Source organism: Phyllostomus hastatus, unplaced genomic scaffold, assembly GCF_019186645.2.
Source record: "Phyllostomus hastatus isolate PE091 unplaced genomic scaffold, TTU_PhHast_1.1 phas_contig_198, whole genome shotgun sequence".
In the NCBI taxonomy this organism is placed as follows: domain Eukaryota; kingdom Metazoa; phylum Chordata; class Mammalia; order Chiroptera; family Phyllostomidae; genus Phyllostomus; species Phyllostomus hastatus.
The window spans coordinates 4,640,778-4,658,201 of NW_025333715.1; the positions used below are offsets into that span (position 1 = coordinate 4,640,778).

The 17,424-nt window shown below is 56.6% G+C and overlaps 1 protein-coding gene across 1 annotated transcript; it reads left to right on the plus strand.

Annotated features, from left to right (window-relative positions):
* The first annotated feature begins 7,832 nt into the window (after positions 1-7,832).
* On the plus strand, positions 7,833-17,400 carry PMM1 (phosphomannomutase 1). The gene is made up of 8 exons (XM_045835131.1): positions 7,833-7,981; positions 10,613-10,730; positions 11,723-11,799; positions 11,938-12,029; positions 12,236-12,335; positions 15,592-15,667; positions 16,412-16,527; positions 16,872-17,400. The coding sequence occupies exons 1-8, from the start codon at positions 7,895-7,897 to the stop codon at positions 16,992-16,994; spliced, it is 789 nt and encodes a 262-aa protein (XP_045691087.1). The 5' UTR covers positions 7,833-7,894; the 3' UTR covers positions 16,995-17,400.
* The last annotated feature ends 24 nt before the right edge of the window (positions 17,401-17,424 follow it).

Sequence of the window (17,424 nt, forward strand, 5' to 3'; positions counted from 1 at the left end):
GGCATTCGAATGGGACTCTCCCACCGGCGGCTTTGAGGAGAGTCACTGTGAAGCACTTTGCGGGCGCCCGGCACAGATGAGGTGCTCGGTGAACATCGGACTGCGGGAAGAGCCGTTCACCTGCCACTGACTGAGGGCTCTGCCAGCCAGCTCCACGCAGAGGCCCCGGCCAATGCTCTCTCCCGGGGACAGTTTTTAGGACAGGGTACTGGAGACACGCACTGCCTGCTTCTGGGGGGAATGGCAGAAAACACAGTTCACCCCTCCATTTGGCGAGTCCGTGTGGAGTGGGCTCATTCAACCCCGCACACACTTCCCCGGGAGCACACTGTGGGAGGCAGCGTTGGGCCCTGAGCAGACAAGGGCACAGACAGGGCCCCGCTGGGCAGGGGTGGTTTCCAAGAAGGCTGGGAGACAAGAGGGTATGCACTGGGTCACCTCAGGTGGCGACAGTGCTCAGGAAGAAATAGAACCAGGTGGCAGCGTAGTGTGGAGCGGGGGTGTGTGTAAGGAGTTGGGGAAGCCTCGTGTGGCAAAGGGATGTCCAGTCTGAGATGGAACGAGGCCCAGATCTGAGGAAAGCGCATTCCGGGCACAGGGGCAGCCAGTGAAAAGGACACTGGAGGCGCTAAGGGAGGCCGGAGTGGCCGGAGTGCCAGAGCAATGGGGAAGGGAGTGGGGGAGTGAGGCTGGGGAGGCCTCACGCGGGCCAGACGGAGCAGGGCCTTGCAGGTCAAACAGGGACGTGATCAGCTGCTACACTGAGAACAGACTGGGGCGGGGGGGGGCAGTAGGGGCCTCAGAAAACCGGGGGGTGGGGGCACTGTGGTTGTCAGGCCACAGGTGAGGTATACTACGTGTTGCTAGGTGCCTGGAGCTGTGAAGAAGCAGCCTTGGAAATTAGTTTGGTTCCTGCCCCCCCCGCCGGGAGGAACAGAAGACAACAGAAACATGTGAAGGCAAGAGCCGCAGGGAGCCCTGACTGGTGTGGCTCAGTGGGTTGGGCATCATCCCCCAAACCAAAGGGTGCCTGGTTCGGTTCCTGGTAGGGGCACATGCCTGGGTTACAGGCCAGGTCCCCAGTCGGGGATGTGGCAGGGGGCAGGGCGGGCAATTGATTGGTGTTTCTCCCCCTCTATCTCTCCCTTCCCCTCTCTCTAAAAACATATACAATCTGTAAAAAAAAAAAAAGAGCTACAGGGGCCGCAGAGCCACTGTCAGCCACTGCCCTGCTTCCACAAGCATTCACTGGGCTACTCCAGCTCTGATTTGGGGTGTGCTTACAGTTCTTAGTTTTTTCCAAAATGAAAATAAGTTTTTGGCTGTGTAACTATATTTTATATATATTTGGAAAATATAAGCAACCCCTAACAGCACAGAGGTGAGGGAGAAAGTGACCTAAAATTCCTTCATCCTGAGAGAGAGCATCTCGTGAACATCATTACAGACATTCCCGTGGGTTTGAAGCCACACACACAGCAGACGAGCTGTGTGGTACCTGCCTTCGTCCTCTCCACGTGTAGCGCGGCTCCAGCAAGGTGAGAGTAGGCTGCTCACCACAGATGCGCGCATGGAAGCAGGACGGCTGTGGAGGGTGGGCTGGTGCAGCAGGAAGGTGTCTGCCCAGGCTGGCCAGCTGCACCGTGAGACCTCTGTGTCCTCAGGCTCGCTCACACTGGGATCGTGAGCCCTCGGCCACGGAGCCTGGTTGCTTTGGAAGGGGACTGAACCCCTGGTCTACAAGGTGGACCAGGAGTTCTGTTCAGGTTGATCAGTAACCAGATCTCTGACCCACCCACCGTTTCCGTGGCAACATCAAGCTGCACTGAGAGAGATGTACACCAGATGGCGCTGTGGAACCCACGCGGCACGACCCACCCCCAAACACGGGTGGCCTGGGGGACTGCAGGTCCCAGGGGCATGCCATGCACCCCACCCACTTCTACACTTCGTTGGCCCCCAAAGAGCCCCTGGGGCAACACACTTGTCAAGGCCCTTCTCTAACTTGTCCCCCGACTTCTCCAATCCCCACACCCTGCTGTAAGAGCAGGTTGCTATCACCGCAGGTGGTTTCCACATATGGTTTCAATTCACTATTGGCTGCACCAGAATTCCCACCCTTCCCAAACCTTCCATCCCCCCACCCCTCGCCGCCTATGCTTAGAGCAACCCTTCCTCCAGTGCTACGGGCCCAGCACCAGCACTTCCTCTGCAAAGCCTTCCTGACCGCTCTACCCACCCACAGCTGCTCCTGCCCTCCTGCAGGTGCCTCCCCGAAACACTCCCGCCAGCTGGGGCAGGGCCTGGCTGTGATCCCCTGGGCACCCAGCACCCAGCACAGGGCCTGGCACACAGCTGCCGCCATGCAGTGAATCAGTCCTCCCGTGCAGTCCCGGTAGGCCCACACTGAGGGGGAGGGGTGGGCCATAAAAAAACCTCTACCTCAGATACCTTGATTAAGGCTTCCCCTTCACTGCGCCTCAGTTTACTCTTCTGTAGGATGAAAATTGTGGATCAGATCGTCTCTAAGGTCCCTCCTAAACAGGGGACTCCTCTCCCTGCTCCTGCTGTGGAGGTGAGTGGCTGGCCCAAGGTCTCACTGTCCTCGGGTCTCAGGTCTGAGCCAGAGATCACGCACCCCAGGTGTCAAGAGGCTGTTGTCCCTGCTCTTCACCCCCGGTGGGGCAGCGCTGGGGCTACCTCTGTCCCCGCTGGCTTCGGCTGAGGGAGCCCCAAGGGGGTCCCAAGGGGGCCTGTGCCAAGCCACAACAGCTTCCACCGCTCCAGAAACCACTTCTAAACATGCTCACTGCAGCTTGTTTAAATGCGACACACTTGTTTGTTGTGAAAACAATGTAAGCTCTGCAGGCACTTTGGAAAATTAAGGAAAAACAGCCAACACCCACAGTCTCCCCAGCCACCCACTGCTCAGCACCAAGATGGAACCAAAACCAGCAACAGCCCCGACCTGCTCCCTGCAGAGCCTCTAGCGACTAGTCTAAGCACATCTCCTCGCCTGCACCCTCGTCTTCCTGACAGCCTGGACAGGCTGCAGTGGCCGTCCCATTTAGCAATGACAGGCTCAGAGGGTGGGAGGGACCTGCCCAAGGCCACCTGGCTGGGAGGGGCAGCCCCAGGAATTATCAGTCCGACTGTACACCCACTACCCCTGGGCTGCCCTGTTGCGCCGAGACGACCCACCTTCAGAAGGTCACACTTAAGCTAGGGGAAAAGAGGGTCAACGCCACCATATTCATTCAGGAACATGCTGACACCTGGCCTCCCATCAAGGGGCCAGGGAAAAGCATGGGCTTAGGGGGCTGGAACTGAGTGTGAATCCTGACTGTTCTGTGTGACACGGGAAAGCCACCTCACCTCTCTGGTGTCAGTACCTATATCTGGGAATTAAGTATAAGGGTACTCACCTCGGAGGGTTCTGGCGAAAGTAAATGAGACGCCCAAAGCATGAGCTCTATACCTGCCCAGAGCAAACATGGAAGTCACTGACCTTCAAGCCTTAGCCAACTGCCTGGCCCAGAGGAGCCCAGGCTTCCTTCCCGCGCAGGATCCCACCCGGATGGGGTCTCGGGCCCCTGCCTTCAAGCCTGGCTTCCTCTGTTGCTCTGGAAACACACTCCCAGCCAGGCGTCTCAGTCCCAGCTCCCTCGGTCCTGCTCCTCGCTTTCCCTGGGGCCTCCCCAAGGCCACACCTGAACACCGGTTGCTAGGGATGAGTCTCCCTCTTAAAGGGACATACTGGTGGCCATAAGGGCCACCCCATCTGATTTTCCTGGGTCTGTGTCTCAGGGCGTTTCACTTGCCTCTCTGGGTTTCAGTGTCCACCTCACTGAAATGGTTGTAGTGAGACATTAGGGAGAGGCCGTGAAAGGTATTTGTGAAGAAACTGGGTCACTACAGGTCTAAAGCGCTATTATTGGGAGCTTATCCTTGCTTGTCTCTGCAAAGGTGGACCCAATGCGTGGGGGACAAACACTTGTCCTGCCCTATGGGCCCCATCCTACAGCTTCCACATTCCAGTACGGGGTGGAGCCCAGGCATCTGCATTTAGCTAACTCCTTAGGAATTCTTATGCAATGGAATAGGTGTCAGCTGTGAGATGTTAGAAACTAATCTGGCCAGTTACAGATCCACCCACAGGTGGGCCCGGAAGAGGGTTTTAGGGCTGCCGGTGGCCTGAGTCTTAGAGACCAGATCTAGCTGGAGCAGGAGGTGAAAGGGAAAGAGTTCCTCTTCTCTCCCCTGGAGATGGTTTTGTTTTCTGTCTGCATCCAACAGAAAACAAAAGCTTCTCGTTTTTCTATAGTGTTCCCTGAACTCCCAACAATGTCTGACACAATACATTTGTCTCACCAATGAACCGAATTTTGCTGCGGGGCCTGGGAAAAAAGATTTTTGCTTTTGTCTCTGACTCCAGTATGGCTCCTCAGAATGATTATTGATTCTCTGTTTTCAATGTTTTTATGGCTACAGAATTTTTTTAAAGATTTTATTTATTTATTTTTAGAGAGAGGGGAAGGAAGGGAAGAAGAGAGGGAGAGAAACATCAATGTGTGGTTGCCTCTCGCGTGCTCCCTACCAGGGACCTGACCTGCAACCCAGGCATGTGCCCTGACTGAGAATCGAACCAGTGACCCTTTGGCTTGCAGGCTGGCATTCAGTCCACTGAGCCTCACCAGCCAGGGCCTCTCTTTTATATTTTTTGATATTTTGTACATCACAAAAATTTTTAAATATTTATTTATTTATTTATTTTTAGAGATGGGGAAGGGAGGGAGAAAGAGAGGGAGAAACATTGATGTGAGAGAGAAATATCAAGTGATTGGTTGTCTCTCCTGCACACCTTGGCCAGGGACTAAACCTGAAACTCAGGCATGTACCCTGGCCAGGAATGGAACTGGCGACCTTTTGATGGCGGAACTCGAGAAATGGAAAATTTTAGTTCTAAATAATAGTCAATAAGCTTAGTAATCCATGCATGTAAAAAGCTATTGTTCTTCCAGGAACTGAAGGTATGACCCGCCTGGACTCCAGGAGACCATAAACAGTTCCACCTTTGTGCCTCAGGAGGACTGCAAGAGGCCAAGATGGTATCTGAGCCATTGTGCTCCAGGGCGAGGACTACCAGCTCCGGACCACCGCCCAGGACACAGATGAGAGAATGACGCAGCTTTTTATCTGATTAAATTTTCCCCTGAATTCCAATCCCCTTACCTACACTTCTCTTCTCCTTATGAAAAGGGTCGGTTTAAAGTGAAATATAAGACAATCTGTCAGGGCACATAACCCACCATCTTCTCAGATCGCTGTCCGTCTGAATAAAGTGCCCGTAAAGATTCAATCCCTGTCTCTGCTTACTGATTCTGGTAGTGACAGGCAGCACTTCTGCTTTGCAGGAGGACTCTCAACCTGCTGAGCCACACTGGTCAGTGCTCATCACCAATTTTCTTGCATTAGTTTTGATTTTTAAAAAACATTACATCAACCCTGGTTGCTGTGGCTCAGAGGATTAAGTGCTGACCTGTGACCCGCAGGGTCACAGGTTCAATTTCTAGTCTAGGGCACATGCCTGGGTTGCAGGCCAGGTCCCCTGTAGGGGGCGTGCGAGAGGCCACCACACATTGATGTTTCTCTTTTTCCTTCCCTTCCCCTCTAAAATAAATAAATAAAACCTAAAACCAAACCAAAACCAAAAAAACACATTACATTAAAACACTATCTTGATTATTGGGGTGTTTTTTTTTGTGCCTGCTTAAATTCTGTGCCTGAGGCTTGGTCTCAGCCCTGTCAGCCTGGAGGCGCTCTGTGCAGCCTTGGGCTCATCCTTTCCTTTTTCTTCATCAAGTGGAGACAATAATACCTTCTAGAGCTGCTGTGGGAGTAAATGAAGATGTGTGGCCAAGTGTCCAGTATGATGACTGGCACACGATCAGGGATTGACAAATATCAGTTTTTACTATCTCACCTTCTATAGTCCTAACAGGTGGGAATTATGTCCCCATTATATAGATGAAGAAGCAGGCCCAGTGAGGGAAGGTGATCTGTTCAACTCCTATTGTTAGAAGGGATCAAACTGCAGTTTCCTGGACTCTGACACCAGTGGTCTCCTCACGGCAGCTACCAACACAGAAAAGCAGACGGGCCATCAAAACCATGGTGCACAGTGGTGCCACTCATAGGTGTGTGGATGAGTGTGTCTCTGCATGACCTAACTGCCCGAGCTGATCACTGGAATCAGGGCAAGGATGGCAAGTGCAGCAAAAATCCCTTCCCAGGCAAAGCCTCAAGCTGAAGGGCAACCCCCGGGAGCACAGAGGGATGTGGAGGCAGGCCTTTGGCTCTGGAGTGTGGGAGAAGGGAAAAACAGAGGGCCCTGGAGAAGAGGAAGGAAGCTGTAGCCAACACATTTCCAAGGAGGGAAATGTCTTTGAATTTCATGATACTAACACCCAGAGAAAGCCTGCTACTTTTCAATATCAAAAACAGGATCGTGATTTTTCCATATTAAATATTCTACAACACAGCCCTGGCTGGTGTGGCTCAGTGGATTGAGCACAGGCCCATGAAGCAAAGGGTCACTGATTTGATTCCCAGTCAGGGCACATGCCTGGGTTCCCGGCCAGGTCCCCAGTAGGGGGCGCAAGAGAGGCAACCACACATTGATGTTTCTCTTCCTCCTTTCTCCTCTCTCTAGAGATAAATAAAATCTTTTTAAAAAATAAAAAGAATAAAGATAAATAAATAAAATCTTAAAAATAAATAAATATTCCTCAACATGGTTTTTTATGACTTCATCTTATAGATGGATCATAGTTAATTTAACGAATCCTCCTTTTTTCCCCTTTTCTTATTTTCTAAAAGTTGAACTGCTGGCTCAAAAGGTTTGCACATTTTTAAGACTTTGACAGGCAATGGCTGTTTAATCCGTAACAGTATCAAGCTTATCTAGACAAATTCTCCTTTGGAGTGAGCCTACCGTGTGCCAGGTGTTCTGCAGGGTCTTTTACACATTTTTTTCTTTTTTTAATGTGCACAGCAACCCTACAGTGTAGGTGTTCTTCCCATTTTTCAAATAGAAATACAAAGCTTCAGAGAAGTGAAATGACTTGCTGGAAGTCACATAGTAGAGGAACCGGAAGACAGCCTAGAACTGACCCCAGGGTCAACGTGATGATTAAATAGTTGTGAAAGAGAGATCCAGGAAGGCTTCTTGAAGGAGGTGGGCCGTGCTCTGAGCCTTATGGAATGGACAGAACGACAGCAGGAGAAGAGAGAGGATGGCCATCTGGCAAAGTCCAGAGCCTGAGCAAAGGCCATCAGATTTCAACCTCAAGATTTTTAGGTGAAAGGTATTAGCAGGGAGGGGCGAGTCATGAGTAATTTAAGGCGGGCACGGAGAGTTGGGACAGTCCCGCCCTCGCCCCGCCCCGCGCGGCCGTGCACTTCGGACTGAAGACCCCGCCCCCGACCAGCCCCTCCACCGCTAGAAACAATCCGAATCCTCCGTCTACCGCCGAGCTGCCGCACAAACCCTCTCTTCCGGGTTCTACCCCTCACTCCCCTCCACACCCAGGCCCCGCCTCCGAGTGGGTGGGAACAATCGGACTGTGCCGGGCTCTGCCCCGCCCCATTTCACGTCCCTTCTCCGCCTAGTGCAATCAAAATCATCCTAACGAGTTAGCTCAGGCCCCGCCCATACCCCCGCCCGGGCCCCCACCTCCAGCCTAGACCACGCCCCGGGCACGCCCCTTTAGAGTTTGGCGCAACCCGGCAAGGCTGCCGACCCCGCCCCTCCCAGCCCCGCCCTATCTTGCCTCTGCCGCGCGATCCCGGCAGCCACATCCCGCGACTCTGCCGGGCGCGCGGAGCTGCAGCCATGGCTGTGACCACTGAGGGCGCCCGCAGGAAGGAGCGTGTGCTCTGCCTGTTTGACGTGGACGGAACCCTCACGCCAGCTCGCCAGGTAGGGTCCTGACCTTCGGAAGCTCGGTTCGGGAATGTCACGCAGATACCCGGAGGCCGAATGTGGGGCCTGCAGCGGCGTGACCCGGACCTCAGAGGCCGAATGCGGGCTGCAGCCGTACTCGGTCCCTGACACTCTTGATCGCCGCTAGGAATGACGGACACCCGATCACTCACGTCACAACCCCCGAGCGTCCGGGCTGGGTCGATTCTGGAGGGAGGAGGCTGCGAAGGAGGGTCAAGCTTCCCTCCCTAACCCTCTGCCAGGCTTCCCCATGCCAACGTTTGGCTCCCGGAGACCCCCGTATCCCCAGCCGGGGCTCACCGCAGTTCAGTCCTAGGATGCACCGGTAGCCGGAAGCTGGCGTCTGAACCCGGGTTTCAGATGGGGCTTGGAGCGCACCCAAGTGTCAGGTGCCATCTGGTGGGGGGTAAGGGGATTTCAGAACCATCCATTCCGACCTTTGCAGGCCTGGGCCTGGGTCTACTTTCTCAAGCCCCTCTTCCACTTCCCACCCCAGCTGTGGAGGGAAGGAGGGAGAGCTTACTATACCTTTTCGGTAGACTATGGGCCCTGCCCACCTAGAGGTGGGCGTTCTCAGGCCTAACCTGATCACAGTGGGGATATTGTGCTACTGGTTAGCTGGGAGCGCAGTCCTTCTAAAGACATCCCACCCTGTGGATCCTCCAACATCTGCTGCACACCCTGTTTTTCTCCCTTTGGATTTCGCCCTGGATGAGCCACGGACTCCTCCTCACTAGCTGGCTGCTTGGATAAACAGGCGTCTTTCTTGCCTGCCCTGCCTGCTACTCCACCCTCCAGTCTGGGGCCACAAGGACCAACCGAGGGATCTCCTAGAGTGGGGAGCCGTTAGGGCTGGGTCACAGGCCAGAGGCTGATGGAAACACAGGTCTTGGTGTCCACTGTTAGGTCCTGCATGTCCCGTCCTCTTCCCTGTGGGAGGGCCCTGGGGATACATGGAGGAATCAGGCCTTCCTGCCCTCCAGCAGCTCCCCAGTCCTCTGGGGTGGGAGAGAGATGACAGTGGAGGGGGAGTGGCAGGGTCTAGGAACAGCCCCTTTCCTCTGGCTCTGCCTCTCTGACCCAGCAGCCTGTACGAGAACAGTGTGGTTAATGCTGCCCACCAGTGTCGTTGCCAGGCCCTGTCCTTAGTGCTTTCTGAAAGTTAATTTTTTAAGATTTTATTTATTTATTTTAAAGAGGGGGAAAGGGAGAGAAACATCGATGTGCAAGAGAAATATCAATCAGTCGCCTCTCAAATGCCCCCAACCGGGGACCGCAACCCAAGCATGTGCCCTTACTGGGAATCAAAGCCGCGACCCTTGGGCCACACTAACCAGGGCAAAAGTTAATTTGTAATTATACAATTATAATTTATGAACATTTGTATAATTAAAAGTGCATTCTCTTGTAATAAATGAAAACAACAGAGAAGGCTAATTCTCCACTTGCTGGGTCAGGATCCAGCCCCCTCCCCAGGGCAACCTGGCTGCCTGCTGTGTGGCTTCCTCCCAGACTTTTATGTGGGTCTCCGTTTGCCCAGAGGAAACATTAAGTGTTGTTTTAGGAGGCTTCTTAAAAAATAAGTGGTATCGTACATCACACTGTGCGCGTCTTCCTGCAAGTTGTCTCTGGCGATCAGTGGGTCTGAGCACTCTCCCAGCTGGAAGCACAGGCCCGACTGACTCTGCGTGACCGCAGTATGATATGTCAGAGCAGGTGTGTGCCCTCTGGTGATTGATGAGCACGAAAGTCGCTTGAAATCTGCCACTATTACAAACCCCTGTGACCCTCTGTGTCCACATGGGCAAGAGGAGTGGAAATGCCAGATGACAGGACACATGCATTTTAAGTTTTAGTAGATTTCACCAAATTACCCTCCAAAATGGCCAGTTTGCACTCTCTCCAGCAGCATTTGAAAGTGTCTGTCCGCCCAGTGTCGTCATCCACTCTTGATATTGTCAGCTTTGAATATCTGAATGTTTGAAAACATGGATTATAACTCGTTAGTGTACATTTCCTGGGTGGGGAATCTTTTCGTGTAATCGGTCACCAGTTCATTGGTCATTTCTAAGCACTTCCCAGGAGGGACCCCCTGCAGATGTTGCTGCCGTGATCCCATTTTATAGATTGGGCAAAGAAAGGCAAAGCCATTTGCTCAAGGTCATCCTGCTATTGAGGGTCTTGAGCCAGAGTTTGAACCCAGGTGCATCTGATTTTGGTTGTTTTGTTTGTTTGTTTGTTTTAGATTTTATTTATTTACTTTTAGAGAGAGGGGAAGGGAGGGAGAAAGAGAGAGAGAGAAACATCAACACCTGGTTGCCTCTCACGTGCCCCCTACTTGGGACCTGGCCCGAAACCCAGGTATGTGCTGTGACTGGGAATCAAACCGGCAACCCTTGGGTTTGCAGGTCGGTGTTCAATCCACTGAGCCACACCAGCCAGGGCCCAAGTGCGTCTGATTTTTTTAAGATCTGTGTCCTAAACCTTGAACTGCCTCAGATCCAGGTAGAACATGGGCTCCCTGGAGTTTGAGCGCTGAGTGAGGGCTGAGTGGAGGCCCCAGACGAGCTGACAACCAGCATCCTTTGCTTCTCTACCCTGCTGCAGAAAATTGACCCTGAGGTGGCTGCCTTCCTGCAGAAGCTGCGAAGTAGGGTACAGATCGGTGTGGTGGGCGGCTCCGACTACTCTAAGATTGCTGAGCAGCTGGGAGAGGGGGATGAAGGTAGGAGGAGCTGGCCAGAGCCAAGCCCACGGTGGGCTTGGGGGTGGGAGTGGGGAGATCCCCGGATCAATGTGCCTTCAAAGACCCAGACCTGCCTCTGTGGGGCAAAGGAGGTAGAAGAAACAGCCAGATGTTTCCCTCACTGGTTCTGCAACCACTTAGTGAGCACCTACCGTGTGCCAGGCACTGTTTTTGTTTAAAGATTTTATTTATTTATTTTTAGAGAGAGGAGAAGGGAAGAAGAGAGGGAAAGAAACATCGGTGTGAGAGGTGGTGATCGGTTGTCTCTTGCACACCCCCAACTGGGGACCTGGCCCGCAACCCAGGCATGTGCCCTGAATCGAACCAGTGACCTATTGGTTTGCAGTCCCGGGATTAATCCACTAAGCCACACTAACCAGAGCCAGGCATTGTTTTTTGGAGAAACAGCAGGGAACAAAAGCAGAATCCTGCCCCTATATAGTTTACATTCTTAGTTCTCCCTGCTGAATCTCAATTTCCTCATCTTTAAAATGGGCATGGGCATAACCAATAATGGCTACCATTTCTTGAAAATGACCATGCGTTAACTTCCTTTCAGTTAACCCTCACAACTGTGCTTCAGGGCGTACATGAGTATCCATTTTACAGAGGAGAATTCTGAAGTCACCAGGGAGTGTTTGGCCCCAGAACCCCCATTCTCAGCCGAGTTCCTGATCGTAGCTCAGGCACATACTCCAGCTCCTCAGACCAAAAACTTCCTTGAGCTTCCCTTTTCCCCACCTCCTTGTCCTCGTTCATCAGCCAGTCCAGAAGTATCTCCCTGCGTGCCCATGTCTCCATCCCCACGGCCCCACCGTCGATCGCATCCCACCTGGACCGTGCGACAGCCTCTGGCCGTGTTCCCTGTGCCTTCCCGCTCCCGCCCACTCCAGTCACTCCTCGTCTCCTTGGCTCTGGGCACCTGGTCTCACGCTCTCTCTTTCTGCCCTGGCCTCTCTGTGTCCCTGAAGTCATCGAGAAGTTCGATTACGTGTTTGCTGAGAACGGGACGGTGCAGTACAAGCATGGACGACTGCTCTCCAAGCAGGTCAGTGTCGCCCCAGCCCCTTACTTAGCCCAGGGACACTTTTCCACGGTGAGCGCGGCCGTCCGTGGTGCCCTCCGTCCCGGGTGTGGGGAGGGGCGCCACGCCTGCCCCTCTCAGAGCCCTGCGTTCCGTGCCCAGACCATCCAGAACCACCTCGGGGAGGAGCTGCTGCAGGACTTGATCAACTTCTGCCTCCGCTACATGGCCCTGCTCAGGCTGCCCAAGAAGCGGTGAGACCCTGCCCGGCCTGTGTCCAGCCCGTCCTCCCAGCTCTGGGCCTGAGGAGCAAAGGGCGGGTCTCTGGTGGGACCTGGAGATGCTCCAGCCCCGACTTACTGAGGGTGGACTCTTGCCCCCTGCACGGTCCAGACGGGGCTGGATTGAATTCAGGGCCTTTGTCTCTTTCTCTCTGGCTCCCACCCCCCATCACCACCAGTGGAACCTTCATCGAGTTTCGGAATGGCATGCTGAACATCTCGCCCATCGGCCGGAGCTGCACCCTGGAAGAGCGAATCGAGTTCTCTGAACTGGACAAGGTGCCGCCACCTTAGGCTGTAGGGCCTCAGTCACTCAACCTCTCTGAGCCTCTATTTTCTCGTCAGTGAAATGGGTTGGGAGTGGGGTGTTCCGATAGAACCGATACCCTTCTGGACACCTACCACGTGACGGCTGTGGGCATGCGTGCGTCTTTCCAACCCTGCTGGGCTCCCTCCTCTGACGGCTGACACCACCAGCCACCTGCTTACGCAAACTCGCACCTCAGGCATCCTCCACGCCTCCCCACCCACACGGGATCCAGCAGTCACTCCTGGTGGTTCAGCCTCTGGAGTTGGTCTCCAGTCTGTCCGCCCGTGTCTCTGCCGGCACTCCCCTCCCCCCCCCCACACGCGGCGAAACCAGTCCACTCTCCAGCGGCGTGTTGAGAACCTTGTAAAGCACATCCGTCCCGTCTCCTCTCTGCTCACGGTCCTCCGTGGCCCCCTCGCCAACCAGACAGTGTCCCAGCCCCCTCCCGTGGTGTCCTGAGGGTCTGCCTGCCTGGCTCAGGCCCACCTGTTCGGCCTTCTCTCCGCACCTGTGCTTAGGACTTCCCAAGGTCCTTTGTGTGCCGCCCCTGCCAAACCTTGACTTGTGTTTTGCTTGTCGTCCTCACCCCCCGCATCCTTCCAGGGACGGAGCGAGTCCATCCATCCGAGCCTTTTCATGCTGGCCCGTCCCCGGCCTCTCTGACCTCAAGTCTGCTATCCCCCTTATGCCCTCTGCCCCGGCCACGTGCCCTCTGCTGACCGTAAGACCGCAGGCGGTCTCCGGCCCAGGGCTGTGCCCCCAGACGCGGCTCGTCCTCACCTCCCTGACACCTGCTCAGGTGTCACCTTCTCAGCGGGGCCTTCCCCGAGCATGACATTTAACACTGCGTCCCCTTGCACCTCCGACTCTGTCTGATGTCTCCCCTAGCAGCCCTCGCTACCCTGTCAGCACCGGATCCCCTGCTTGGCTTTTAAAAAACCTTGGCTGTTGTCTCGCCCCCACCGAAGCTGTAAGCTCCTTCAGGGCCAGGATGTCTGTGCTGTTCACTGCCCAGTCCCCTGTGCCCAGCACACGCCCGGCGCATAGCAAGGGCTCAAGAAATACTTTCTGAATGAATGAAATAGGTGGTATCATCCCCATTTTATGAATGAGGAAACTGAGGTCCAGAGAGGGCAAGTGACCTGTTCAGGGTCACACAGGGAATTGGTTGCAGAGCAAGGATTTCAACTTGAGACAAGTTTCCCTGAGGGTGGGCGGGGACTCCCAGTGAAGCCAACCCAACTCTCCGTCCCAGCTCAGCAAGCCCCACCCCCACTCCCTGTCCAGAGGCTTGGCGGAGTCAGTGCCCCACCGGCAGGGAGACTTTCCCCGTGGGCGTAGTTAGGATTGACCGTTGGCAGAGAACGGCTCCCGCGCACATGCCCCTCCTGGGGCCACGCAGGGTTCCAGGCCCAGCTCCACCGTCTGCGCGACGAGTCAGTCACCTGGAAAAGCGACTTCACTACTGTATGCCTCTGTTTTCTCATCTTTTTTTGTTTGTTTGTTTGTTTAGGATTTTATTTTTCAGAGAGAGAGGGGATGGGAGGGAGAAAGAGAAACATCAGTTGGTTTCTTTGCACACCCCCAGCCCGGGACCTGGCCCAAAACCCGGGCGTGTGCCCTGACCGGGACTCAAACCAGCGACCTTTCAGTTCGCAGGCCGATCGATGCTCAGCCAACACCAGCCAGGGCGTGTTTTCTCATCTTCAAAGTGGGGGCGGTCTGAGTCCCCACCTTGCAGGGCGCACCGAGGACTGGGCAGGACGGAGGGCTGGCGGCGCTCACTCTCCCCACAGCCCCGAGGGGGGTCTCCCCTCCTCTCTTTGGCTCCTGTTCACCTGCCCCCGTGCTGTGTGGGGCGTGGGCCGCCGGGCCTCCTGCGTGCCCTGCGCCGGGCAGGCCTGATGTAAATAATCGCTCTGCTCCCCTTTGGTCCCTCGGGACTCTCGGGTCCAGACCCCGAGGACAGGTAGTCCCCTTCCTTAGATGAGGTGCTGAGGCCAGAGGTCACAGTGCTAGTCCCTGCTGAAGCTGAACTTGGCACATGGGGCTGGTTCTCCAGGGACAGAAGGTCCAGCCCTGGAGCCATTTGGGAGCACTCGTCCGTACCAGTCGGACGACTTGCCCGTGGTCACACGGCCGGGAAGCACAGTGGCTGGGCCTGGAGCCTGGGCCATGGCAGGCCCTACGGCCTGTGTCCTCCTTGGACTGCTTCTAGGCTGCAGAGCGCCGGCCATCACCTGCCCCCCGCTCTGTTCCAGCCCCACCCAAGGCTCTGCTGACAAAGGCACAGTAAGGCACTCCACTCCTGTGCTCTGAAGTCCCTAGTGGCGTTAGGTCCCCCAGGATGTGTCCTAACTCTCCAAACCGGGCCTCCAGGCTCCCTGTGAGCGGACCATCCTGCTGAGCTGCTGGGGCCACATGGGGACAGCCCACCTCTGTCCCTGGGCCACAGAGAGCCTGGGCTGAGGGAGCTGGCCACTCCTGTGGTGCTGCCCCCGCCCCATCCCCCTGTTAGTACGGCCGCCCCTCTGGGCTCGGCATGGCTGTTCCCCTCTGTGGTCCCAGCGGGGCCAGGCTGGGGACCCTCCGGCTGGTGAGTGAAAGCCCCCCGACTGCACGTTTGTAGATATGCTGCCCCAGGGGTGGGGGCGGGGGCTGCCTGGGCACTGCTGGCCCCCCCCCCAGCCCGGGCCAGTCCACTGCACCCAGGGGCACTCAGCAGATGAACGTTGCCTGGCTGGTGCTATGTATGTTCGTGCCCGGCATCCTGCTGACCTCCCTCTGAGCGCCCGCTGCTGCTTGTTCGCAGGCCGTCACGTGCGCTCTGCTCCTCACACGCACGTCTGCCGTCCGAGCCACGGTTCGCCTCGTTGAACCGGGCGGGCTCCCTGACTGGGGGCTCCACTGCCCTTTCCCTCCAACGCGCCTCCTTCAGCCTCTATCTACTCCAGGGCGTCCTTCCCATTGCTCCCCAGTGTCCCCACTGGCAGGACGCGGCACTGAGTTCAGTCACAGACCTCCTGGGTTCGGGCCCTGGCTCTGCCACTGAGGCTGGGTGACCTTGAACAGGCGCAGGCCCTCTCTGAGCTGGCTTCCCGTGGGTCAGGAGGGGTCATGTGTCCCCCAGGGGGACTCAGGGAGTTCGCAGGAGCTGTGCGCCCCGCACGGGGCCTGGCTCGCAGCGGTGCTCTGAGCCCCGGTCTGCTCTCTTCCTTCCTCCAGAAGGAGAGGATCCGGGAGAAGTTCGTGGAAGCCCTGAAAACTGAGTTTGCCGGCAAAGGGCTGAGGTTCTCCCGAGGTACGTCCACCCATGTGGGGCCTGAGGGGCCCGGCCCTGGGGCCTCGCTGCACTCCGACCCCACCCTCGCCCCCCAGGCAGAGCAGGGGCAGGCACAGCCCAAACAGCCAGGGACTCTGTGTGCTACCGCCTCCCACTCCCCCGCACCCAAGCCCAGGCAGCAGCCCCCCACCCAGGTGCTCAAGGCAAAAACCAGCGCCTCCTTTGAGGTTTCTCCATCACCCCTTCCCAAGTCCAGTCTGCTAGCAAGTCCCGGAGCCCCCTATCTGGAATCCATCTGGAATCTGCCCCTGCCCACGCCTCCCCTACCAACAGCCTCGGCCGGGGCTCCGTCTGGCTAACTCATGTGGCTGGCCCCCCGCTGCCCCCTCACCTTTGACCCATCCCCACAGTGGCCAGGGGGCTCCTTACAGAAGAACAGACCTGTTACACTCCATGCCCCTACCTCCCTTGGGGGCTGTCCTCGCTCCCCAGCCACCACCGTGCTGGCTTACATCTCAGCTCAGTGTCACCTCCTCAGAGAGGTCACCCCTACCACGCTGGCTAGAGAGCTCCCTGCCACCCACCGCCACCCCTGGATCAAAACCGTCACAAGGACCCCAAGTGCGTCTGTCCCGCGCCCTGCGCCTGGGCAGCAGGAGGCTCTCAGGGTGGTGGAATGAAGTAACAAGTGAAGAGCCTGACCCAGGCTCACCCTCCAGCCACCCCTCTGCGGGCTTTGCCCGCCCCGCCCCGCCCCTGCAGGAGGCATGATCAGCTTTGACGTCTTCCCTGAGGGCTGGGACAAACGCTACTGCCTGGACAGCCTGGGCCAGGACAGCTTCGACACCATCCATTTCTTCGGGAATGAGACCAGTCCCGTGAGTGTGGCTCAGCCAAGGCCCCTCCCACTCCACGTCACCCCCCCAGGTCAAGGCCAGGACATGGGGTGACAGAGCAGACTTTGGGGGACTCCCCGAGAACAGCCCGTGCTCACCAGCCCGTTATGCAAACTGGAAGGCTGGGGCCCAGAGCTGGCTGGACCCTTGCCCCGGGTCACATAACAAGTCAGGGCACGGGACAGCGTCCTGGGTGTTCTCAGGGGCCCTCCAGAGGGGCAGTGCTGCAGGAGCCCGTGTGGGAGGAGACCCCGTGTCAGGGTGGGTGTGGGTCCCCAACCCCAGGAGCCTTGTCCAGGCGCCACCTTCTCTGTCTCTGTGCGCAGGGTGGGAACGACTTTGAGATCTACGCCGACCCCCGGACTGTGGGCCACAGCGTGGTCTCCCCTCAGGACACAGTGCAGCGATGCCGTGAGATCTTCTTCCCAGAGACAGCCCACGAGGCATGACCGCAGCTCCCGGAGACCTCCGCCCGGGCCCAGAGGGCGCCCTGGCCCTGGTGCTCAGTGGGTGCTGGGACCTTCCTCCTCCGGCCTGGGATGCCTGCCTCACCACCGCCTGCCACAAGGCCCCTCCCCCCCGCACCGTGACAGGGCCAGGGTCTGCATGGCCCGTCCCTCGTGGTCAGCTCCTGGAGGGACTGGCTCCGCCCTCCACCCCAGCGGCCCTGGCTCCAGCTGCTGCTTGTACTTCTGAACGGAACAGGGTTCTGCCTGCGCTGGGCAGAGGTGTGTGTGAGTGTTGGCATGGGACAGAGTCCACCCTGCCTTCCTGCCCCAGAGTGGGTGCAGGGCGGCGGGGAGGGTGTGTGTTTACTAGAACTTTGTCACAAACATTAAAGCCCCCAGGACAAGGTGTGGCGTCAGCTCTTTCTGACTG